The sequence below is a fragment of the Neovison vison genome, chromosome 1, assembly GCF_020171115.1.
Source record: "Neovison vison isolate M4711 chromosome 1, ASM_NN_V1, whole genome shotgun sequence".
NCBI classification, from domain to species: domain Eukaryota; kingdom Metazoa; phylum Chordata; class Mammalia; order Carnivora; family Mustelidae; genus Neogale; species Neogale vison.
Window position 1 is genome coordinate 276,952,074 of NC_058091.1, and position 24,730 is coordinate 276,976,803.

Sequence of the window (24,730 nt, forward strand, 5' to 3'; positions counted from 1 at the left end):
TTTTGTCTGTCTTTGGAATTTCCATGTCTCTGTGGACTCCCCATATGTACAACTATTAAATTTGAATTTAATCTATCAGTTAATATATCTGTTAATCTATTTCATGTCTATTTGGTTCTTAGTCCAGTTACAAGGGCTTTTGAGGGAACACGAATTCCTGCTGCCCAACATAATAAACCAGTATCTAATATGTAAACTGGTTTCCCGAGGCCTGTGAGCCACTCTAGCAAATTAATTGATCCCCAGTAGGGGAGCATCGGGTGCCTCTGATCTATAACCACTCAGTCAGAAGGCCTCATAGCAGTCTGGACCTGTGATTAGCATCTGAAGTGGAGGGCGGTCCTGTGTAACTGAGTCCTTAATCTGTGGAATCTCATAAAGATAGTGCCAGAACTGAGTCCAGTGGTACTCAGCTGGTGTCAGAGTATTGCTTGATAGTTGGCGGGGGGGGGGGGGGGGGGGGGGGGGGATAGGGGGAGCGGAGAGAAGCCCACACATTAGCACTGGTATCAGAATTGTTCTGTGGATAACATGAGTAGTCTTTAGCAGTATATATGGCTAAGCTCATGGAAGGAAAATAAGAGTCCTCCAACCTGAAGGACACATCAAAGATGATTCATTTTTAGGACTGTGTGTCTCTCCAAGGATGCTCAGAAACCATCCAGAGAAGCCGCATAGACTAGGCTGGGCCCCCAAGTACGATGAGAATGCCCAGAGATTCCTTACCTTGTACCAGGTGTCATGCTCAACGATCACTCCTTATGAGCTAGCTAAACCACGCAAGCAAAGTTGTGTCAAAGTTAAGACAAATGAGAGATTTGCCCAAGGTCCCATACCAGTGTCTCTAGTACCCAAGCTGGGATCTGCACACAGATCTCTTAAAGCACCAGGCCTGTGTTTTTAACCAGAGGTGACATTTGAATAAAGCCTCCTTGGTGCACACCGGGGCCTCTCTGGGGAATCTGGTTTGGCACCACCCATATTTTAAATTTATGTGCATCCCTGAGGCTGCCAGGAGAAATTCTACATGCCTGGTCCAGTTGGAGCTGAACTGACCTCTCAGCCCCAGGCAGACTTATGTGACCTGCAACGCTTTGGTAGGACAGAGTCAGCCAGAAGTGGGGGGCAGAAAAGGGGCAAGAGGTAGGAAGCAGTTCCCCTAGAGATGCAGGGCTAAGCTGCCAGGAGAAAGTGGGGAGGGAGGTGCTCAGCAGGCCAAACACCTCTGCTCCCAAGTAAAACAAATTACAGATTGTCTGCTGACAAAAAGGTCAAAATTGGATTCTGTGCTTAAACACACACATACACACACACAACACAACCCCACTTTACTGCAGAACTAAAAAAGGAAAGGAAGGGGATATGAAGTCATCCTTAATTTTATCAGGAATACACCGTCACTGGCATTGATTGCCCCTGTAGCCCTTTTGTTAGCATTCTGTCAAACCCCAGCGTTGCAGAGAACAGAGCCCCGGAAACTCATGGGAAAGAGAAGTTGATCTAGAAGGCCCTTGGCTCTTATTGTTCAAATCCTGTTCTTGTCAGATCCTGGTCCTGTCCATTTTACTAGAAACCTCATACCTGGGTGGAGGCTCTCCCTGTGAACATGTGGCCCAAACCACAAGGTGAATTTTTGCACACACGACCCTTGGGCTTTGATTAATTCCTCTGACAGAGGCTCCAAGACATCCAATAAAAAAACCCCTGGGGGACCGTCCTTTAAATACAAACGAGGTTCACATTTGATAAGCAATGACTATGTTATCATATCACCGCCCACTCCGAGTCGTTCATCCAACACATATTTGCCGGTGCCAACGCGCAGGGTATACACTGGACATACGGCAAAGGGCAGAACAAACCCTCCGCCTTCAGCCGGGTCTGGGGAACTGGCCCACCTCCTCCATTAGTCCTTCCCCAGCCTCTCTTTGTCACCACCTCCTGCTGGCCCACGTCACTGCACCGCACCTGTCGCCCGCTCGAGCGGGGGCCACGTACCCTTTGCGCTCGGCGCCTCGTTGGGCGCTGGTCCCCCCACCGCCCCGGCCCGGTTTCGCCCGCGGCCTGGGAGAAGAAGGCCCGGCCCGGGCGGGCGCTGGTGGCGCGCAACAGCTGCAGGTCGCAAATGGCTCTCCCCGCCCCGGCCCAGCCCCCCGCGCTGGCTGGAGGCGGCGCCCCCTGGTCGGGCTGCGGGCCCGGGCCGCGGGGCGGAGAGGGGCGGGCGCAGGTAGCTGGGCCGCCGCCCGGGTGCGAGCGCGGGCGCGGGGCCGCCGTGGCGGGATGGGGCGGCTCGGGGCCCGCCGCCTCGTCCTGCTCGCCGCCTGCCTGGGGCTCTGCGGGGCGCTCGGAGGTACGCGCCCAACTTCCCTTTCCCGTCCCCTCCCCGGCCGCGCCGCGCCTGCCAGCGCAGGGTGGGGGCCCTCTCGGGACTCCAGGCGGCCCCGGGAAGCCGCGCGGCGACCCCTACTCGAGCTCCGGGGCCGGACGTTCCTGGGCTGGGCGGCGGGGAGGAGACTGTTCGGCCCCGCGCGGGGGTGTGGGCGCCGCCGCGGGAAACTTCCAGCCACCCCCACCCCCACCCCACACACCCGCGCGAGGCCCGCCCCGCCAGTTCCGGGGAGCCCAGGGGAGGCCCGGGGTGAGGGCCCGGGGTGGGGGTCCCTCCCGAGCTTCGCAGGGCCCTCGCTGCCGAGCGGGGGTTTCGGAGCTGGACTCCGGGGTGCACTCCCAGCAGAGCGAACGAATCCTGCCGCCCTCCCTTCTGAGCCTGTGCAGCTCTGCGCCTGGCCCGGGCCAGTAGGAGGTGCTTGGCTGCGGGGACCTGCCGGCCTGTGGGGCCTTAAACTCGTCCCGAAATTCTTTGGTTGCTGGCCTGGCCTCTTGTTCTAGAAGTACCTCCACAAGTTCACCTGCATTTACTGGACCTCAGTCACTGGAAATGCTTTGCATTTCCATGGCGCTTTCCAGGAGTGAAGGATTACTAATTATTGGGACTTTTTACACAACCAGTCGTGCACTTGGGCCTTCTCGCCCTCCTTGGCTCCTTGTAGTTTAGTGTATTTCAATGAAAGACTTCGTCTGAGACATTTTAAAGATAAAACATTATAAATCAAAGGCCTTGTATCTCTTTGTAGGATTCGGATTAAAATATGAATGCTTAATTACTTCATTTTAGGCACAGAACAGACAAATAGTGCCATTGCTGTACACCACCTCATGATTTCACGAGGAGCTTGGGAGTCGAGTTCCAGCCAGGATGGCATTTACTCTGGACCCTTCACTCTTACCCCAGCTGCTTGGGGTCTGACTGTAGCACTCCCTCTCCCACCCCCTGCCCTATGTGTGGGCCCTTCCAAGCTCCTTCTCCCATTTTCCTCTCCCTTCCCTGATTCCTGCTTGGCCCTAAGGGTGGATTGCGCCCAGTACTGGAGGTCTGGGGCTGCAGTCCGAGGCTTTGATGTGGCTTTGAGAGGCAAGGTTCCAGTTGCAGAACAGGGACATCTGGGAGCGAGGGAACGGTTTGATTGAACCAGTGATCATTGTAGGGTGATGGTCAAGTCCACAATTTTGGAGTCAGATGGGCTAGGGCTTCAACCTGGGTACAATCTTGTGTTCTCAGACTGGCTTTGGGAAAGTCTTAGTTTTCCTTCTCTAGGTCTTAATTTTGCATCTGTGCAATTGAAATACTTGACTTCTTCAGAGAGGCTCGAGTAAAACACTGTGTCTAAGACTTTCTTACTGCCAGACAACTGCTCAGTAATGTTCGTTTCCCTCCTTTTCTATTCATTACCCTCTTTCCTCATCATCTTTGCGATTACCTTGGGTATGAGGCTAAGAGCCAATGGTGTAGACACCCATGGAGGGATACAAAATGCAGATAGGAAACGTTTCTGGAATTCCATAGCATATACAGTAGTTCCCCCTTACCCACAGGAGATACAGTCCAGGTCCCTCAGTGGATGCTGAAATCATGGGTAGTACTGAACCCTTACATGTACTATGTTTTTTTCTATAATATATACCTGTGATAAAGTCTAATTTGTAAATTAGGCATAGTAAAAGAATAATTGTAAAAATAGACTGTATTAAAAGTTACATGAACGTGGTCTCACTCTCTCAAGATATCTTATTATACTGCATTCACCCTTCTCATGGTGCTGTGAGATGTCTGTGTGATGAGATGAACCACGTGAATGACGTAGGCTTTGTAACGTAGCTTTCGGCTGCCATTGACCTTCTGAAGATGCGTCAGAAGGAGGATCGTCCGCTTCCGGACCATGACTGACCATGGGTAACTGAAATCATAGGTATGGGAGGACTCTTATATTTTTAACGTATTTCCTCACCCATGGCTCTAATGGCAGCCCAAATACTGGATACTGTGGTCTCATCAAAAGCTGTTTTGGGGCACTTTGAAAAACATCTTCTTGAGTAGCTAGATGTGGGATCTGATTTTAGGTTTCTTTCTGACTTCTTTGGATGATTCAGCCTGTTGCTTTGAAGAAATCTAATTGTCAAACGTAGATGAACTCTGTTCTCAGTCTTTGAGGGACTGATTGTGTCCTCAGCTTGGAGAGCCTTGCCATAGCAGGGAGCCACTTTGTCTGGTAAACAGATACTGTCTCAATAAGAATAACCTTAGCGTTGGTTCTCAGCATATCCCTATTTGCAAATCAAATATCAATCCTGCTATCACTAACTACTTTCTCAAGGTACAACATGTACTCAGCACTAGACTCATGTTGTCAATAGTTCAATAATTTTTGACGACCTTCTTATCAGATCTCATTAGAATATTACTGCTTTGACTTTGGGCCAGCGCTGATGAAAGGCCAGCCCTTCCAGTTCCTTTTGCTTTTACTGGTCCTCGAATTGTTTCTCTCTATTTTTAATCTCTAGCTTATCTGCGGGAATTTTAAAAAGCAACTGATCCTGTTAGTGAGGATTTGTGTAGTTAGAGTGACATAACACAATTGTAAGCTCAGTTGTCCAGGCAGACCGCGTGTGGTGTGTCAGTGAATGGGAAAGTGAGGGAGGCATCAGTGCCCATCTTTCTGTCCTGTAGAGTTCCCACTGTACCCTCAGGGAGACTTGGTACCCAGCAGGTGAGACACATGCCTGGTCTCACCTGGGCAACTGAGGCAGGACAGCCATCAGTCTGTAAATTAGAGCTGAATAAAGAATTCTTAGTGTTTTAGAGTATTATTATCATTTTTTTTTTTTTTTAGATTAAGGCAGGCTGTGAATTTGTAATATTTTCTTCAGGTTCCACAGTGAATATCTTGGCACCCCACTTTGCCATTTCTTTTCTTCTATCTCTCTTTTTTTTTTTTTTTTTCCACTTTGCCATTTCTGCTTAAGGCTGTGGTGTCTGGACCCAAATGTTCACCATGACCAGTGTGTCGCTGTGAGCCAGGCACCAGCTGGTGCGGCAGGAAGGGACCCAGCGTGGTGGCCCCAGCCCCACTCACCCCCCATCTCCCCCCCCCGCTATGGGAATGGACAGGTACCCCGCCAGTGCATGCAGGGAAGCCCAAAAATTCAGGTGTTCCATTATAATCTCTCTCTTTTTTTTTTTAAGATTTAAAAAAAAGATTTTATTTATTTATTTGACAGAGAGAGATCACAAGTAAGCAGAGAGGCAGTCAGAGAGAGAGGGAAGCAGGCTCCCTGCTGAGCAGAGAGCCCGATTCGGGACTCGATCCCAGGACCCTGAGATCATGACCAGGGCCGAAGGCAGAGGCTTAACCCACTGAACCACACAGGTGCTCCGATTGTAATCTCTTTTATTTAAAATATCATCATTTAATATTCTTTAAAAAATAGAACTGCATGGTCCATACAAAACACAAACAAATCTCATAACTTCTACTTCTGGGGCCTTTCCCAGTGCTTCTGCTTTATTCCCCTCTGTATTCCTGGCACAGTCTAATACCTAGAAATGACAGGTGTCCAATAAATCCGAGCCCCTGAAGGACCCAATGCACCTGGGGGCTGTGGAAGGCAGAACAGCAGCTCCCCAGCAAGTTCACTCTTAATGCCCAGAACAGAGAATATGTTGCCTTACGTGGCAAAAGAGACTTCCCAGCTGTGATCCAATTAAGGATTTTGAGATGAGGGGTTATCTTGGCTTATCCGTGTGGGCCGTAAGCAAACACAGGGCGTTGTAAGAGGGAGAAGATGATATGTGGAAGCAGAGGCTGGAATGATGTGACTGTTGGCGGAGGCACCAGCCAAGAAATGTGGCAGTCTTCTAGAAGTTGCAAAAGGCCAGGAGACAGATTTCTCCCCTCCAACTGCCAGGAAAAAAAAATGCAGCCCTGCAGACACCTTGATTTTAGCTCAGTGAGACCTAAGCTAATTTAGGACTAACTAGTCCCCAGAACAGTAAAGCAATAGATCGGTGTCCTTTTAAGGCATTACATTTGGGGTAACTTGTTGCAGTAGCAATAGGAACTGGGGAGCCGGGGAGCAAACACAGCTGTGCAGGAGGGCCTTATGCAGGGCTTCTAAGCTAGGATGTGGGCTCTGTCACTAAAGGGCGCTGTCAGCTCAACCAGCACCTAGCTAGGGGTCAGGAAGTGCCTCCCTGCTTCTTCATTCCAGCCTTGCTAGGGGCAGCTACGGAGCCTACAGGAATAGCTTCCCCTGGAGTGGTGCAGGACCCCCGTCTGCAGGTATAAGGCAGAGAAAGTTCCTGAGAGGAGCTCAGGGCAGGGCATGGCCTGGCTTCTCTTTGCAACCTGAGCAGTTGGCATGGATTTTCATGTTTGGGGAAGGAACAAAGAGTGAGAATGCGGTGAATCCCGTTCTACAAGAAGAATTCCAGGGCCCCAGATTGCTCTGGCCCCACCTGCAGACCCAAGATTTGCATCCTCCCAGTGGCCCACACGGCCTGCTATCTGCTCCTTCCCCACCCTCCTAAGGGTGGATAGATGTGGTGCCAGAGGCCCCTGTCACCCCCTAAGCCAACTAAGCAACTGCCCATCCTACGGCCATGGAGCCAATAACTCTTTGCTCACTGACTCTACCGCCTGACTTCTGTATTCGTGGACCTGAGTTTTGTGGGAGAGACTCTGAGGATGGCCCTTGTTGGGGTTTGTTTTTAATGAGAACCGAGGAGGTTGGGCCTCTCAGGCGTGGTAAATGTTTATGGTAATGTCTGTGGTAAATGTTTATGGTAATGTTTATGGTAAATGTTATTTCATAGTTGGAAGTTTTCTTCTTTCTCAGAATGTTCTGGATGGTTAGATATCATTTGATAAATATTCGGCCTCTGTTTGATAAAGCATGCAATGTCAGTGCCACAGTAAAACACTGTAGACGTTCCTCAGAGAAGACTTATGAGGTGAAAGTGTGGCTTTTCTTTCCAAGCACAGTGACTCGCCTCACAGGGTCAGTGTGAGGAAGAGCTGCTTTATAACGTTGACCCTCCTTGAGCACCTCAGCTTACGACTTTGTATAATGCAAACGCTTTAGCAGAGAAGTTTGTTTTTGTGGTTTTGTATTTTAATTTTCAAAGTAAGCTTCTACACTTATGATATATCATCTTTAGAATATGTTTGGGGGGCGCCTGGGTGGCTCGGTGGGCTAAAGCCTCTGCCTTCAGCTCAGGTCATGATCCCAGGGTCCTGGGATCAAGTCCCGCATCGGACTCTCTGCTCAGTGGGGAGTCGGCTTCTCTCTGTCTCCCTCTCTGCCTCTCTTCCTGCTTGTGCTCTTTCTCTCAAATAAATAATTAAAAAAAAAAAATAGAATATGTTTGGAAGAAAGGCAATACATTAAAAGGTATAGTATAAAATTGTCCATGATGGGATTATTATGAAAAGGCAGCTCTTGTTTTCAGGGAAAGCAGACAGTTCTGAAATCTCTTTTTTGGGAATACTTTCCTGATTAGTTTCTATCTCACTCTGGCTTTGCCCTCACACACTCACCAGGTCGATCTTTCTAAAATCCAGAACTGATGTGTCTCCTCCCCACTAAAAACCGTGATCTTCCCCGCTGTATGCAGAATAAGCTACAACCTTCTTAGATGGTTTGTAAGGTGACCTCACCCCATTCGTGGGTCCCTGCCAGTGGAGAATCCGGTTGGTCAGTAAGCCGTTTACTCCCCAAGTAACTGAAAATTTCTCATCATATATGTGCCAACAAAACAAAGAAAAACAAAACCGAAACTTGTCTCTCAGTAGGTGGATACCCAGCCAGAAATTCGGAAAATCATCTAGATTGCCCCCTGACCTCTTCCCTTCCCTCCTAGACAGTCCAGCTTTTAAAATATCTCTTGAACCCGCCTGCTTCTCCCCCTGCCTGCTTCCCTACTCCCTACCATGCCTTTGAGCCCATTTTCTGCACTTCAGCCAGAGTCATCTAAATTGCAATCTGGGCACGGCATTTCCCTATTTGATCCTTTTATGGCTCTCTTTGAGCTGAGTTGAACCCTTCCCTTGGCTTCCAAAGTTGCCATTATGGTGTGCCTCCGGTATGCTGGACACTCCTACAGTCACCTTGGACTGAGCAGTGATGAAGACTAGCCAAGCCTTCTGCCCTCAAAACCTCACATTCTGTTTGGGATGGTGTGGGATTGGAGTTGGTAATAACCCAGGAAGCAAATAAAGAAGGTAACTAGAGCTTATGATAAGGGCCTTGAAAGGAGTCACCAGTTTAAACTGACAGTTCAGGGAAGGCCTTTCCTAGTCCCACCATTTGCCCCCACCCCGCCCTCAACTTTGCAGCACTCACCCTGGCTGTCCCCCGCCGGGTCCCCTCCCCCGCCACACAGTGCTCAGCCAGACTGGACCTTTGGATCTTTACAGTCCCTCGTCTCTTTCTCTTTCTCTTTCTCTTTCTCTTTCTCTTTCTCTTTCTCTCCCCTCATTTATCTCCACTTGCTCACATCTGTCCCTCGCTAGGTATTTCTGGAAGCCATTGTCTTGCTGCTGGAAACACCTCAGTCCATCCACCTCCTGGGCTAGGCTAAGAGCCTCTGCTGTGCTCTCCATTTCCCAGGCACTCTAATTGCTTGATTGGCAGTCTATGTCATTCACCTTTCAGTCCCCATGTTTGTGGTTTATTTGCTATATTTGTGGACAGCGGAAGTACGTGTCAGATGGGCCACTTAATCTGTTAGGGAGAGACACTTCCTAGGCACAGGACTCCTTCCTTCTTACCCCAGCAGGGCCCCAAACAAGCCGCTGTTGTACCAACTGCCCAATTAATATCGCCTGGATTGGATATACTCTTCTTTCCGAGCAGCTTTCTCTTCGGAGAGCCCACAAACCCCCTTAGTCTCAGTAACTTCCTGCCTCCAACTCCCGATAGTACTTGCCACACAGTAGGTGCTCAAGAAATAGTAAACCAGAGTATTCCCAAAGCTTCCTTGCTTCCCAAAGAAGCAAAACTGGAATCCAACAAACAAAAACAGGAAATTGTAGTTTGGGGGGCAAAAATGGTAACTATTTCTAAGGTAAATAAAATGAATCAAATACCTACTCCTCCTCCCCACCGCACACCCCAGGAGAAATGATAGAGAAATAGAAATGTTTACTTTTCCCTGGAAAGTCTTTTACCCACCTTACTGCCAAACTTTGGCTTCCATTCAGCCCTGTCACCTTTTACATAAGCACATAAAACCAGGAAGTTGTTCTGATTTTTGTTCACCTTGACTTGCCCTACCCATATAATTCTGAAATCACACCTTTTCCTTTTCTTCTTCTGGGACCCAGTTTTTCTTGTGTTTCAATTGCCTTCTTATTGTTATATTGAGGCACTTACTAGAAGCCATAAAATTTGAGATCCATTCGGAGATCTGTGAGGACGCAACTGGCTTCAGGCTGTCAGACTGGAAGTTTTAAACCTGCTTCCTTGATTTTCCCCTGAGGCAATGGAAATTTCTAGCCACCAGCTGATCCTGGAATTGATTTAGTGCCAGGAAGGTGAACTGTGGGAAAATATAATATTACTTAGTCATTCTCAGCAGTAGATTTTATTATTTAGAAAATATTTCCTGGTTTTGAGAGCTTAACAATACAGCCTCTAAGTCGGTCAAAAATCAGAGTGAGGGGATTCAGTAACCAGGAGGCCAGGACCATATACACTAGGTAGGAGAGCTAGTGGGCTTATAAATGCCTGTTTCATCTTTTTTACTTCATTGCTGCATTCTTGTTTTCTTGAATTTAATTATTAATGGCTGTTTTTTAACTAGAAAAGTGTTTTTATACCTACCTGAGAAAGTTTGCAGAGATCGTAGTCATCTCTCTATCAGCTTCTATCTTAGTGAAAACAGGGGATGTGAGGTGGGGAATGCAGGGTTTGGGTGTTAGCTCTGTTTTGAACTACCTGTTGACTCTACGTACGTCCCTAAGCTTTTCTAGGCCCGAGTTTACTCAACTATAAAATGAAGGTCTCTTAGGTTAGTGTAGTTTGGTTCATTAAATGCTTGCTTGCTACCTATCTTAGATTGGGTTCCCAAAAGAAAGCCGCACAGGCAGGGATTCTTGTGAAAGTAAAATGCTGAGTGAGGTTGCCAGGAGAGAGATGGAAGGAAGGAAGGAAGGAAGGAAGGAAGGAAGGAAGGAAGGAAGGAAGATTGGGCAGGAGAAGAAACCAAGCAAAGATCTGGGTTTAACTGACCTAATCTTGGCCTGATCCCAGAGAGAGCTCTAGGATATGAATGGCAGCACAGAGCTCTACATATTTTATGCATCTGTTTCAGTCAGTCATTAGGTCCCCCTTTAGGGCAGGGGCTATAATTTCACTGAAATTTCTGGATAACCCAGTGAAACAGCGGGAGGATGGCTATATCAGTTTGTTAAAAGGGATCTCAGTGGGCTATCAACAGAACCTGTTATGCCAACTGTGACCAGGCACTGTTCTAGGTATTAGAGAGGCGAAGATAAACAGAGAGTTGGCCCCTGATCACAGGAAACTCATGGACTATTCCAGAAGATCGATGAATAAGCAAGGAATTTCAGTACCACATGGTGAATGCTGGAATAAAGGAATACGCAGAGTGTTGTAGGAACAGAGAAGCAGACATTGAAGACTGGGTTCCTCGGGAAGCAGAATCTGAGATGGAGATAATCATGCAGGAGCCTTATCCAGGACTGTTCTTAGGGACCGACATTTGTTCTCAGACCCATATATTATATCTCCTGGAGATATAGCAGGAGGTGTTTAAAGATCTTTAAAGACCATGTAAATATCTTTCACTTCAAGTCTTGGAGGACAGATCCTCACTCCACTAGAGTCTCACTTCTGCGCTGGTGATTCAGCTATACCTTCATCAGATTGTTCCAGTGTTCTTTCAGGGCCTCAGCCTCAGTCGTGTAATAGATGATGGGACCAGTGGATCCTATGATCTTGGGCCCATTACCACACCTTCCTTGGAGTAAAGGACATGTCTTTGATTAATGTGATGTTATTTGGCTTCCCCTGTTAGTGGATTAAACACTCCATGAGCTCTTCATGTAATGGTGCTATCTGAGGCAAGAAAGGCACATAGATACCCAGAATATGTGGATATTTTATTTTTTGAAATGAATCACTGGCCAGTCTAAAAAAGAAAGGGTTTCACTGAAGTCAGCTCAACACCGAGTGGACAGTTGGTCTCCCTTCAAGGAACAGTAACATACTGGGGATGGGTGTTGGACTCTGTTGGAGGCCTGTTGGGCATTCAGCAGTAGCAGTAGCTAGGAAAGCCTCAGTAAGAGGGAGCCCAGACTACTGGGTCTCCCTCCCTGGCACCATGGCCTCCTGCTGTGCCAACCTATGGGGGGCAAAGGTGACCCGCGTCAATCCCAGACCTCCTTGTTCCTACTTTTTCCGTCTTTTGCATCCTGGGCTCTTGACGATCTGTTCAGGCCTCTTGCCACTCTCGACCAGTGTTTGTTTGTTTTTTTTTTTTATCTGAACCTCGGTCCACTTCTCTCTGTGTGTAAAGTGGATGATTAGGTATTCTACCCAAAGTTCTACCCACTTGGAGCGTTTTTTTCCTGCTGCTGTTTTTCATGGTCACCGCTAAGGGGAGCTATGGTGCAGTTGGCGGCTGTTCTCATCAGGCTCCCGTTGGATGATGCTGATTCATCCGTGAACCGTGCTCAGGTGTTCTGTTTCTCCATCAGCTGGCACCACGGATTCGCCCATGCAGCCATATGCGTGAGCAGAGGAAAGGTGCTGGCGCGAGAAGGGTGATGATGGAGCTCTGGGCTGCCATCTTGTGCGCTCACTTGTGCCTTCTGGTCTTATTTATGCTCAATCCCGGAAGAACCAATTTCATCTCTCTCATCCATCTGTCATGGTAATTCTGTCGTGTCTGTCTCACAGTGTGAGACAGAAAATGTCTCGCATTTTCTATGCATCTAGGAGCCACTTTAGCAGTGAGTTCACACCGTTTCTGGTAGTCTTTGCCAGGGTGTTACATCCAATACCTTTGGAGAATTCCCCCAAATCTAAATTCTTCCTTATCCAGCTTCACGTTCTGCCCCCGTGATCAGGCACCCTCAGTCGTATGTGTGTTCTGGAAGCTACCAGGAGTAGAATACACCTGAAGAGGTCCTCAGCTATGTTAGGGTCTAGTCCTTTTCCACCCCTATCAAGCCCAACATGTCCCCACACAGGTCATGTTGTGACTTAACCTTTGTTTTTGATCGAGTGGCAAGGAGGAGAGATGGGGGTATATCTTCAGAGGTCAAGTGCTGCTTGTGGGGAGAGAAGCCTCTGCATCCTTTTCCAGCCAAGGGCACGCCAATTTTAATAGGGAAATAGGCCACTTCTGTAGGCTAAGAGGGTCCAGAGAGAACCAGGGACCCAAGGTATTTGAATACATCAACCCAGATGTCTCCACTTCCTTATGTCAAGGTTCTGTTCTTTCCCAGCCAGGATCTTAGCTTTGTTGGAGCTTACCTTCCACTGGTCTCCTGCTGTAGGAAAAGGGGACTCTATATGTACCACGGAAGCACTCTTGCTTTCACACTGTCAGCAGATCTCTCCTAGCTTTTCCTTCTCTCTTTCCAAAGCTTTATTCAAATTTAGCAATAGACAGCCAATTTCATAGTCTTCATAGCTACTATTTGCCCTGTATCTTTCATGGCTTGATCTTTTATAGCTGAATAATGTGGTCCCTTCTCTTACACCAGTTCACCACCACTGGTGTTGGATTATTCCTGTGACAGGGAAGGAAGCAGGATTGGGTACCTGGAGAAGTAGACTTGCAATTCAGTTTCAACAGAAGCTTTGACCACCCTTCTTGAGAGTTCTGAAGAGAGACTGACCCATAAGAGCTGTTTTGAGTTGGGGCAAGAGAACACTGAACCTTTGTACCCCCACATTGGAACTGTGAGCTACCCCAGGAACTGGCCGTGGCCTTGGGCAGGGCCACTTTCCTCAGCAGGGTCAGTCCCTGAAGGGAGAAGACACTCTAAAGTGGAATTGTCATTGTGTAATGAATTTACTCATTTATACTCCTTATTGAATTTTTCCCCTAGCATCTTTTTATGGTGAAAGCTATGTGGAGCTCAACATCATCGAAGTTTTGCCTGAGTTATCTCTTCAATTAAAATTTCAAACCAGCAAACCACAGGGATTACTTTTCCTTGCAGCTGGGAAAAATGATTACTGTATAATAGAACTTCTATCAGGAAACTTACGGGTAAGATTTTCTTAAATCTTTAAAAATGTGTGAGTTTTCAATTACTGGAGGAAAAACCATGAGAGAGATAGAGAACAAAATAGCTATCCATTTTATTCCTGTTATTTTACTAGAATAAAAATGTGTACCATTTGAAAAGTTGGGATAGCCTCTGATTTCACTAGCATGCCTGACATATTCTGACTCTGAATTTTTAAACCTCATTGTGTAGTCCATACGTGCGGAAAGTGGTTTCAAGTCCAAGTTTCTCTCTCTCTCTCTGTGGATGGCCCTGTTTTCTCAGTAAGATACTACAAGATGAGACTGATTAATTATGATTCTTTCTCTTTCAGGTGAGGGTGAATTTGGGTGCAGGCAAACAAGTGCTCCTTTCTGAGCAAAGGCGTCGTGTGGATGACTTGAATTGGCATTTCGTGGAACTGTACTATGTTAAAAACACTATCTCTCTGGTTATCGACAAACACTATGAGACAACTGGCCAGATCACTGGTGGGACGCACAGTTTGCACTTTCAACATGGAATCTACATAGCAGGCCATGGTGAACTTGACCTCCCTTACCTGGATGGAGAGCTTCCCGGTTTCCGTGGATGTATGGAGGGTGTGGTATTTAACCAGAGGGAGATCCTCGCATCCCTCAGGTCTTACCCTGGTTTTAAGAAGGTGTATGAGGTGTCACTAGGATGCAGTGATGAATTTTTTGCAGGAGAGGATGAGGCCATCAATTTCTTTAGCTCCAGATCCTACGTCATCTTCCCAGAATGGAGGGTGCATGGGGAAGGGCTGTTGGAATTTGCTTTGCAGACTGGAAGTCAGCAAGCTTTGCTTTTGTTTCAGCCAGGTAGACAAGGAAATTTTGTTGCTTTGGAAATAGTTCATGGTCTGTTGAAGGCTCATGTAGGAAGGAGCAAAAGTAACACCCAGCTCTCTTCTTTAAGCGCAGTTAGTGACAACAGGTGGCACATTATTCAACTCAGACTCACAGGACAGTATCTGGACCTGAAGGTGGATGAGCAAGGGGTGAGGGCGTTGCTGCCCTTGCGAAGCAAACCATTTGTATTGGAAGGTCCTCTCTTCGTGGGAGGTCTTGATAAACGTAAGGGAGAAGAAGTTAAGAAGTTAGAACTTGTCTCTGTGCCCAGGAAATCTGCTCGAGGAATCTCTTTCAAAGGGTGCTTAAGAGGCTTGGAAGCCAACTCCGTAAAGAGAGCATTAAAGAATGCCCTTGTGTCTAAAGATGTAGCCGCCGGGTGTAAATTGCAGAGTAGTGATAATGAAAACCCTTTCATAACGACAGCAGAAAACCTGCTTCGTTCAGAAGTTCCCCTTTCCACTACCGTCCCCAAGGCACGCAAGCCTTTTCTTCACCAGGCGAGTAGCTATTTCTTAAGTCTGAATAACCTGGAGGTCCAAGAAGGTGGGCGAGCCTTACTGGAACAAAGGCACATGAACGTGGTTGTGGCATCCAAAGATGTGGGCATCCATCCTTCTCAAATACTATTTAAAATAGAGGAAATGCCCCTGCATGGGTTCCTTCAAATTGATGTTTCACCTGCACAGGGAATGGAGGAGGCTTTCACTATGTTAGATTTGGGGCAAGAGAAAATTTGGTATGTCCATGATGGCTCAGAAGAACCTAGGGATTTTTTTACATTTTCAGTCTCATCCAAGAGTAGGAAGGAAATGCCATTGTATCTGCAAGGACATGTTCCATATGTGTTTAACATTACTGTCCTTCCAGTAAATGATGCCCCGGTCCTTAAGCTCCCTGAAGGAAACTTGCTCCGCCTGTTTGAGAATTCTAAGAAACAACTGACTCTAAATGTAATACACGTGTCAGACCCTGACACAGATTCCTTGAGTCTTAGTTTCTCAGTTCTTGGCAACTTCAATTCAGATGCTGGGTTTTTAGAAAACACCAATGGTCCTGGGAAAGCCATTAATGGTTTTACGCATGGGGATTTAAGAGATGGCAACATTTTCTATGTGCACAGAGGTCATCGGAACTCCCGGATCCTTCTGAGAGCAAGCGATGGAGAGCTGGTTAGCAATACCGTAGTGTTACGGGTCATGGCTGTTCCTTGGGACTTTGAAGTGGCTGTTAGAACTGGGGTAGTCGTCCAGCAGGGGGGCGCGGTTCTGATTACACAAAGTAACTTGTCGGTGGAGGTTAACGGTGAACCCCCCGAGATGGAGACCCGCTATGCTATCACTCATCCACCCCAATTTGGTCACATTCAGGAGCAGGGGTCAAGGGGTGAATGGAAACAAGTTAGTACCTTTTCTCAACGTTCCATTGATCTGGATCGGGTCCGGTACCATAGCACATTTCAAGAATTACAGCCAGAAAATGTTACAGATCACTTTAAATTTAAAGTGAACATAGAAGGCAAAGTCAGTGAAGAGCTGGTATTTCCCATTACCGTACACTGGCTGAAGTTTGTACTTCTGAAAAATGTTCCTCTCGAGGTCAGTAAGCTGAGCAGACAAGTACTGAACTCTGACCACTTGCAGGCTGTGACGGAGGGTATGAGTGTAACTCAGAAAGAACTGCGTTTTAAGTTACTGACACCACCTAAGAAAGGAAAATTGCTAGTTGGCAATAAAGTTCTAAAAACAAACTCCGTCTTCAGCCAGCAAGACATTACAGACTCTAAGATAAGTTATGAGCCACGGGAGAGGCCTAGGGAAGACACAGAAGATATCTTCAGGTTCTTGATTGTTGCAAAGCACATAGAATCCAAAGATTATGCTTTCAGAATAAACTTTGAAGCAGACAGGACCCACATTATTGTAACTAACAGAGGGTTATCTGTAAAAGAAGGAGAAGGGAAATTAATTACAAAATCAGAATTATTTGCTCAAACACCGGACAATCAGACCTTCCGATATATAATCACCAAGAGTCCTCAACATGGGAAGCTGAAACTGGTCAACTTTTCAGACCCTCTGGGAAGTCGTGATAATATCACCATGTTCACTGATCGAGACATAGTGGGGGAGCGGCTGATGTATGTCCACGATGACTCTGAGACCCAACATGATGAATTCCTCCTTGTGGCCTCCGCCATGGGACCAGGCCGAGAGGGAGTGGTCAGGCATCTTGACGCAGAACGTTTATCTACAGAAATCAAAGTTGGCATTTCTGTAGAGTTAAAAAATGATGAGAAACCAGTACGTGTGGTAGATAAGGTCTTTTGTGTTGTAAGGAATGGCCAGCGCCTACTGACCCTGGCAGATCTCTGTTACCATGATCCCGACTCAGATTTTGATGATGGCCAGTTGCTCTACACCCGACGGGGCATCCCAAACGGGGACCTGGTGAGAGCCAATGATGTCACTCAGAAACTCTACCAGTTCAGGCAAGAAGACCTGCGGGAAGGGCGAGTGCTTTTCAGACATCAGGGTGCAGACTCCGCCCGCTTTGTGCTGTTCGTGACAGATGGTGTCCATTATACATCATCCCTTCTTGAGGTCAGTGTGTCAGACCCCTACGTCCAGGTAGCCAATAACACGGGGCTGATTGTACAAAGAGGAGAGGACAGCAGCCTCACAGCATCCAACCTCAGTGTCACCACAAACCAAGATGTCCGAACAGACCACGAGATCGAATTCCACGTGCTACAGCCCCCAAAGCACGGCAGAGTGCTAGTCAACCAGTCAATGTCCCGCTCATTTTCCCAGCATGACTTGAAGCGGGGACATGTGATTTATAGGCATGATGGCAGCGGCAACTCTGATGTGTTCAACCTGACAGTGAAAGTTAAGGAGATACATATAGATGTGGGCGTCTATGTACAAGTGTACTCAGAAAGCCACCAACATCGCGCCCAAGTTCCGCTCATCAAGACCCTTATAGTTGAAGAAGGAAAACCAGTAAAACTGAATAGAGGAAGACTCCAGGTAGGTAACTATCCTACCACTGAACCTTTTTATTCTCCTAGAGTAATCTGCTTCTAAGAGCTATTTTTGTGTTGATTTCTCCCTGGTATTCAGAATGACTTTTTTTTCCAAATGTAAATGCCATTGAAAGGAAAAGCTGGAAGGTTTCATGATTCTGACACTACTGATAGTGCTATAGTTGGAGTATAAGTGACCAAGCCTTATGTTATGTATGTTTGTTTAGTGTAGGATGAACTGGAAATTAGGAGATAATGTACATATTATTGTAAATTAAGAGAGCTTTACTTTTTTTTCATTTTTTATTTCATTAAAAATATTTCATTTGGTCAGGGTTACATTTGTGATGTAATGAAGCAGGGTATATAAATTTAGAGCAGCTTAAAGATGAAAAGGATTCCTAAAACAGTAGAGGATGCTATCTTACACAGTTAATTTCCTTAGTTCTGAATTAGCCTCATTTTGTTTCCTGAAATGGATGGATAAAACTGGCACAGACTACGGGAATGCCAAGGGTGAGACCTTATACACCAGAAACTACCTGGTTTCCTGGGGCTCCTACTTAGAAACTTCCAGCAAGCAAAGCCCTGCTGATGAGAGTTAGGAGAGAGTGTTTGTTTTAGGGTAATCCTGTACAGGGTTTGTAAACTGTGATTTATGACAGCTGGCCACAAATACAGGCTGTTGTGAATCTACCCTTGGGACAGTAAAGGAGTTTACTTGTTTGCTAAATGCAGCCAATAACATCAAGAGGAAGTGAACTCAAATCAGAAGCATTTACTGAATGAGTTAGCTTAAGGCAATTCGGGCCTCCCCAGCATTTCTCAGTCCTTTTTTAGGCTCTTGGAGAGTTTATGTTTCACCACAAGGGGGCGTGTGTAGTTCAGTGACTCTAAATCAGTTACAAATGACAGCTTTGAGATGGGTTTTGCTGAATCAATAAATTAAATACATATCGAAAATGCTGAGCTAATTAAAAGGGGAGAGAAAAAATTCCTCTAAAGTCTTTCAATTTAAGTGATTCAACTTCTGCTTCTTCAACCATCTTTTATTCCTTGTCCTTACACCATTTTATTTCTTGTAAGTCAGCTGACTGAGTCCTGGGTGTCTTGCTGCTGTGAATGACGCCTTGTTAATGCACTAGTAGTGAGTCAAGTGTTGTAGACCATAACTTTTCTTTGCAACCACAGCTAAATGCAAATATTGACATGGTCACCAGAACAGACCCAGGCTTGAACTCTGTATCAACCCTGATAGTAATTTAAGACATTTTTTGGCATTAACAGAGAACCATTTAGTTCATCAAGGATCTTGACTCTTGTGAGTACTGACCTGTTTTCCTTTCTGTGTCTGTGTATCGCATATATGAACTCCAGACTGTCCATGAAGATAATATTACTTCCGAGACAACGTTCACTGTCAGTGTTCCACCGATGCATGGATACCTCCAGAAATCTTTACCAGAAGAAGGCAGCTTCGGTGCTGATGCAAAGTCCCCTCTGATATTTACACAACAGGAAATTGATGATGGGGCTATTCTTTATGTGCAGACAGCTCCTGACCAACAACACGACCGTTTTTTGCTCGATGTGGTGAATGATTTCCAAGCTGTGAATGGAATTGAAATCTTAGTGGATATCGTCCCTAAGCGGATTCCTCTGGAGGTACAAAATTTCACAGTCCGAGAAGGAGGTTCCAAAGCACTTCTGGAAGACCATCTCAAAATCCCAAACAAATATTTTGAGGGAGTTGATTTTGAATTTGTTCTACTCAAACCACCAAAACATGGTTATGTTGAAAATTCTGATTTTCCAAGAGTACAGCTAATGAAGTTTACCAGGAAACAGGTAAAAATTCTCAGTTAATACATTTGGGCATGTGGGATAAGAGAAAAAAATGCTATTCATTATTTAGATTAATGGACTCTCAGGAGTGAGGAGACTTGAGAGAGTGTCTAGTTTAACCTCCTAGCAGATGCTAGAAGCCCCTTCCATGGTAACCCCATAAAAAGGTTATCTAGCCATTGCTTCAGTGTATTCAGTGGTGGAAAACTCATTACTTCATGCAATGGGCACTTCCGGTTTAAAAATATTTCAATTGTTCGAAAGTTCTTTCAAACTCGTTTAGTCCTGAAGTCTGCTGCTTAGACACTTCTCTAAGTCCTGACTCTGATAGCTCACAGCATGAGTCATACCTCCTTTCCTGAAATCTCTTAAATATTTGAAAGAAAAAGTTATCAAGTTCCCTTGGACTTTATCTTCTTTAGGTGAAACATCTTTAGGTTCTCCCACTTTGGTTACTAAGTCAACACGTTTCTAGCTTGTGCCACCCTGGCTGCCCATTGCTGGAGGAGGTCCACACTGTCAGGCCCTCTCGAAGCGTTACACCTGGATAGTTAACGCGGACGCACTTTAGTCGTAAGTGGGTCTACTCATCTAGTCATTCCATTATTCAGTTAACAGACGCTGACAGAGTGCGTACTCTGTGCCATGCCCTATGTAAGCGCAGTGAGCAATGGCTGAATGGCCCAGTCCCCACAGTCAAGCAGCAGGACACAACTTCCAGTCTGGCATTCAGCGTAAAATAACTGCTCAACTCAGGGCTGCTGTCATTTTTCTTTGCTTTGGGCTAGGTTGGTATTAGTGTGACACTTGGCTTTCTTATCATGAATAAAAGAATGATGCCCATTACTTTCTCAAGGTTGAAAGTAGCTTGCCACCATTTCCTGTGTAAGCTCCTGGGAATGTGCACTCCTCAGGTTGGAAGCCATGAACACCAACCTGGCATCTCCAGGTACCTTTGTCCGGTTAGCTGCAAACCCATGTGGGCTGCTTTATTTTGCTTCTAAGGATTTCATCTTATCAATGGACTTGAACAGATTTGCTAAACCCTTCTGTTCAAGTTGCTGTGCGAGGCTGCCATGGTAAGGAGCTGTACTCCTTGCCCTCAGGAGATGCTGGGGGACGGGGGCAATAGGCACACAAGCTTTGTTCTAACTCCAAGGGGCCTTCTGAGGCCTCGCACAGCCTTCTCACAGTGGCGCTAAGGAAGTGCAGAGTGGTGCGTCAGACTCTAATTGAAGAGAATAGGGAAGACTTCACAGAGGGAATAACGCTTAAGCAAGACTTGAGGAAAGAAGGAAAGAGCAGGGAGTTTAACAGAGGAGAAACAGGGAACAACAACAAAAAAGCAACATGAGCAAAGGCAACAGCATGGCGAAGGATATGGAGGCATTAAAGTGAGTGGGTTCTGGAGGCAGGGAAATAGCCCACAAGACTTGCAGGTGGGCTCAGGAGCGGCAGAGACAACTGAGGCCACATTGGGGAAAGTCTTGAATTATACGTCAGGAGGGTTAGACTGAACCAGGAGGCGTTAGGGAGCCATGGGAAGAAGCAGAGAATCCTGAGGGCTGGAAATAACCTTGGAAATCAGTGCTTCTCTGCTGGGGATCCGGGGACGGTGATCCTTTACTGAATTCCTGTGGTCATCTCTTCATCATGGCTTCCTTCAGAAAGGCGGGACAAACCGTCCAAGATGACCACTCGCTCTGGTGCAAGTTGAATTTACTACTGTTTACCTCAGGGATGCTAAGTGAGAGACCAAGCACTAAATTTGAGTCCTGTCTTGGCCAGTTCATTAGGGATTGTGCTTTGTAAGAAGTGTGTGTTTAGAATAGTTGGTTGAAATCTCTATGTCAAGTATGTGTGTTCCCTCTAGGGTTTATGGTATTGTGTAGCCTTGTTCACAGTTAAGGTCCAGGCTCTTCCAGGTGACCCCTTCATGCTTTCTCTTCCTGTATGACTCTAAGGTCGCCAGGCTTTGCAACATTGTGGTTCTCATGTAAAGCAGCACTAACCCTTAACAGTTGGTGGCTATAGTGTTTAGTGGCTTGGAGGAGCACGTGGCCATGTTAGCCCTTCATTCATTCAGCAGGTCGTTTCTGAGTGTCTGTTATGTGCAGGCACGCCAGTTTTAGGTAGTGGGGATAGAGGGTGAACAAACCCAGCATCACTCCATGCTGTAATGCCCTGGTAGGAGAAAGAAGGAGGCAGAGAGAGACAATAGAAAAATTAATTAAGTGGAATGGAAGGCATCTTGACTGAAGATTAGTGTTATGGAGAAAAATAAAACAGGAAAGGGAGCAGGGAAATGCTAGAGCCTTCAGTGTTGTGTATGTTTGGTTTCAGATCAAGCGGTCAGGGGAGGTCCCGTTGACAAGGCAGCATCTGAGCAGACGCCTGGAGGAGGGGATGGGTGGGTGAGCCAGGTGGACTCAGAGGGAGGGTATTTAGGCAGAGGGAAGAATGAGTGAACAGCTGGATGGGGAGCAGTCAGGGGTTTAGTGGGGCTGGACCACAGGTGGGGGAGGAGAGACAGCTAAGAATGAGGTTAGGGAGGTCCAGCATGGGAGGGCCTTCTACTTCACCTTTAACCCCGGGGGGGTGGGGCGGGGAAGATGGGAGCAGAGGCACGGCACTGCCCTGAACATGACTGGTGAGAGGGAACCAAACACTTTTCAGTCTTCCAAGATTTTCTACAAGTTTATGATATCTTTTAATTTCAGGTCAGCATATATTTTTCTAGTGTTGGCAGTTGAGAAAAAAGCGACCCCCCCACCAAATCTTCTCTTTACTTTTACGTTAATACATATTAAATGACATATAACTTGGGGGCATGCCACTCCTTTGAAGAAATGCTCTATTTCTCCAGGAAAGATACCGAGGAGCCAACCTGTCTTAAATCCTAGGTTCCTAGAGCGTTTTAAGTCCAAATTCTCTCACATTCTGATCAATGCCATCTTCTCTGTTTGTTTTCAAGTAGCTTAAAACAGCGTGTTTCAGAACTTGTGGTCAGGCCTGTGGGCTGGAACTCCTCTGCCCACAGAACTCCAAAGAAATTCTCATAGCACCTGTAGACAAATGGCCACAACTTTCCCTTGAGACTCTTCCTGAACTTTTCAACTCTTGTCAGAAGCACCTCCGAGAGATCAAAAGTATTTGCTCAAAGGAAGTGCACCATAGGAACGGGCAAAGTTGAACTGTTAAAATTTCTGGCAGTATTTTATCAAAACAAACACAACCCCAGAGACTTTTTCAGAAGTTCAGCTACTCCTGTTGGGCTTTGGAAGTTCTCTGCCATTTTGTGTTTGAGTCACAGACTCACTGAAGCTAACTTTCCTTCTAGCTTTGAAATTCTCTTCATCTCTAATTATGATCCTGTGTTCTTCTGTATTTTCCATCGGAGCCTTGAAGACATGAGAGGCATTCTGATCAAATTTGTGGTTATTACAAATCCAAGAGGAGTAATTGATTCATTTGATAACCATTTTAGAATGAAAATTAGAAAATGAAATCTAACAGGGATAAAAGTGAATGTTTTCGTTTGTGTTATTACAGTAAGGAAAACCTGCCTTGATAGAAATTTGATTTTGATATATTTCCCTATATTCTGTTCACAGAAGATAGCTAGTTATATAGCTAGTTCGATAACTAGTTATGGTCCACATCCTCTAAGAGATGCACCCAAAAAATGAGTGTGTTCTGAAGGAGGAACAGAACTAGATTACATGTATAGTCTCTCATACAAAGAACAGTTAAAGAAATAAGGCATGCTTAGTTCAGAAAAGAGAAGTCTGGGGTAACTTAATAGATCCTACTCCAGGTGTCTCCAAACAACGAAATCCAACAAATGGGTAGAAGGGTAGGAGCTTCAGAGCCTAAACCTAGCATTCTCAATTGTCTAGCAAAGTAATCCACAACTCCAAATTAGTCACTGTAAGTAAACAAATAGAGTCTGAATTTTAGTGGGTCCTGTTCCATGGAAAGGACAGCTGGATTGGATCACTTACCTAGAGCATATTTCTGTGTTAGAAATAGCCTTTGACTCTGGTCTCCTGATTACCAGTCCAGTGCTCTCTTTCCTACACCGTCTGCTGCATTGTTCCATTTCTCTTTCACCTTTTTCCTAGGACCTGGCATCACGTCATGAAAACTAGCCCTCCCATCATAATTTACACTCAGAATCAGACCTCCTAGGATAAACCCATGCTCCTGTGTTGTAGAGAGACATAAAAATTGGGATTATAGTAATTGATTCATATTTTTATATTTTCATATTTTTAAAAATCACATTTCAGTAAGTTGGCGATTTCTGTTGGTGGTGGTTATAGGTGGAAAATGAATTGATTTACTACATGCATGATGGTAGCGAGGAGCTTCTTGACGATTTCACCGTCTTTGCAAATAGCTCAGAACTTGGAAAACAGAGCTTGCCCCAAACTCTTTTTGTAACTGTGGAATCAGTAAATGATGAGGCTCCGGTAATAACAGCCAACAGAATCCTTCAGGTAGGTGCTCCATGCTTTTTGATTTATCATAATAACATTGGGGCTACCCATTTGATTTTCTTTCGTATTGTTTCTAATGTTAAATAATATGACTCTATATGTATGATTAACACATTCCTACTGGTTTTAAATAAATGGCAGTTCTTATGGGGACATTCTGTTGGGTAACCGTTGGGAGATGAGGAATCCCAATGAGTTACTGGCGTGTTGTCTCTCTTGAGTGGGTGTCATTTGCACTGTATTTCCCGAAGTACAGCCTTTTCTAGTTAGGGTGGGAAGATGAGAATCACCTCCCTGGTATTGAAAGTGTGACCTTGGGCAATTTATTTAGTCCTTCAGTGTGCTGTCATTGAAGTGGTGGGAAATAGAAGCAGAGTTGTGAGGAGTAAGAGAGAAAAACTCTCCCACCCTTCCTGACATGTGGTTGGGACTCAATAAATGGTAGCATTATTACTGAAAAACTCCAAGGCTTATAGCAGTATCAGGATTTTAAAAAAAAACACTGTACAGTCATGTGAGGGTATTTTGCAGTTTCTGGGAACTTCCGTCACCCTTCACTTTTTCTGAGAATCCCCTGGGGGTGCTTCTTAGGCATTCACAGATAAACATGTTTTGGCAATCACATGATGTCCACCATTTGGCTCCTGTCCTGATCTGGGGCCCTGAAGCAATGTTATGGCTTCTATTGGCCACACAGAGGGCTTGATGCGTAGGGGTTCCTCTGGCTCTTATGGCTCCATCTTCTCCCACACCAGCATACCGATGTCAATGCTGGTGAACCCATTTGTGTCAGTTTACACTCAAGTATCCCAAAGATTTCACCCAGTAGATTGTCTTGGT

The 24,730-nt window shown here is 46.0% G+C and overlaps 1 protein-coding gene across 1 annotated transcript in view; it reads left to right on the forward strand.

Moving 5' to 3' along the window:
- The first annotated feature begins 12,027 nt into the window (after nt 1–12,027).
- LOC122893270 (chondroitin sulfate proteoglycan 4-like) overlaps nt 12,028–24,730 on the forward strand; it is a 52,692-nt gene continuing 39,989 nt past the window's right edge. The window contains exons 1-5 of the mRNA XM_044230211.1: nt 12,028–12,153; nt 13,475–13,645; nt 13,978–17,547; nt 18,921–19,391; nt 23,714–23,890. Coding sequence (XP_044086146.1) covers nt 12,028–12,153; nt 13,475–13,645; nt 13,978–17,547; nt 18,921–19,391; nt 23,714–23,890 — 4,515 coding nt within the window. The remainder of the gene's footprint in view (nt 12,154–13,474; nt 13,646–13,977; nt 17,548–18,920; nt 19,392–23,713; nt 23,891–24,730) is intronic.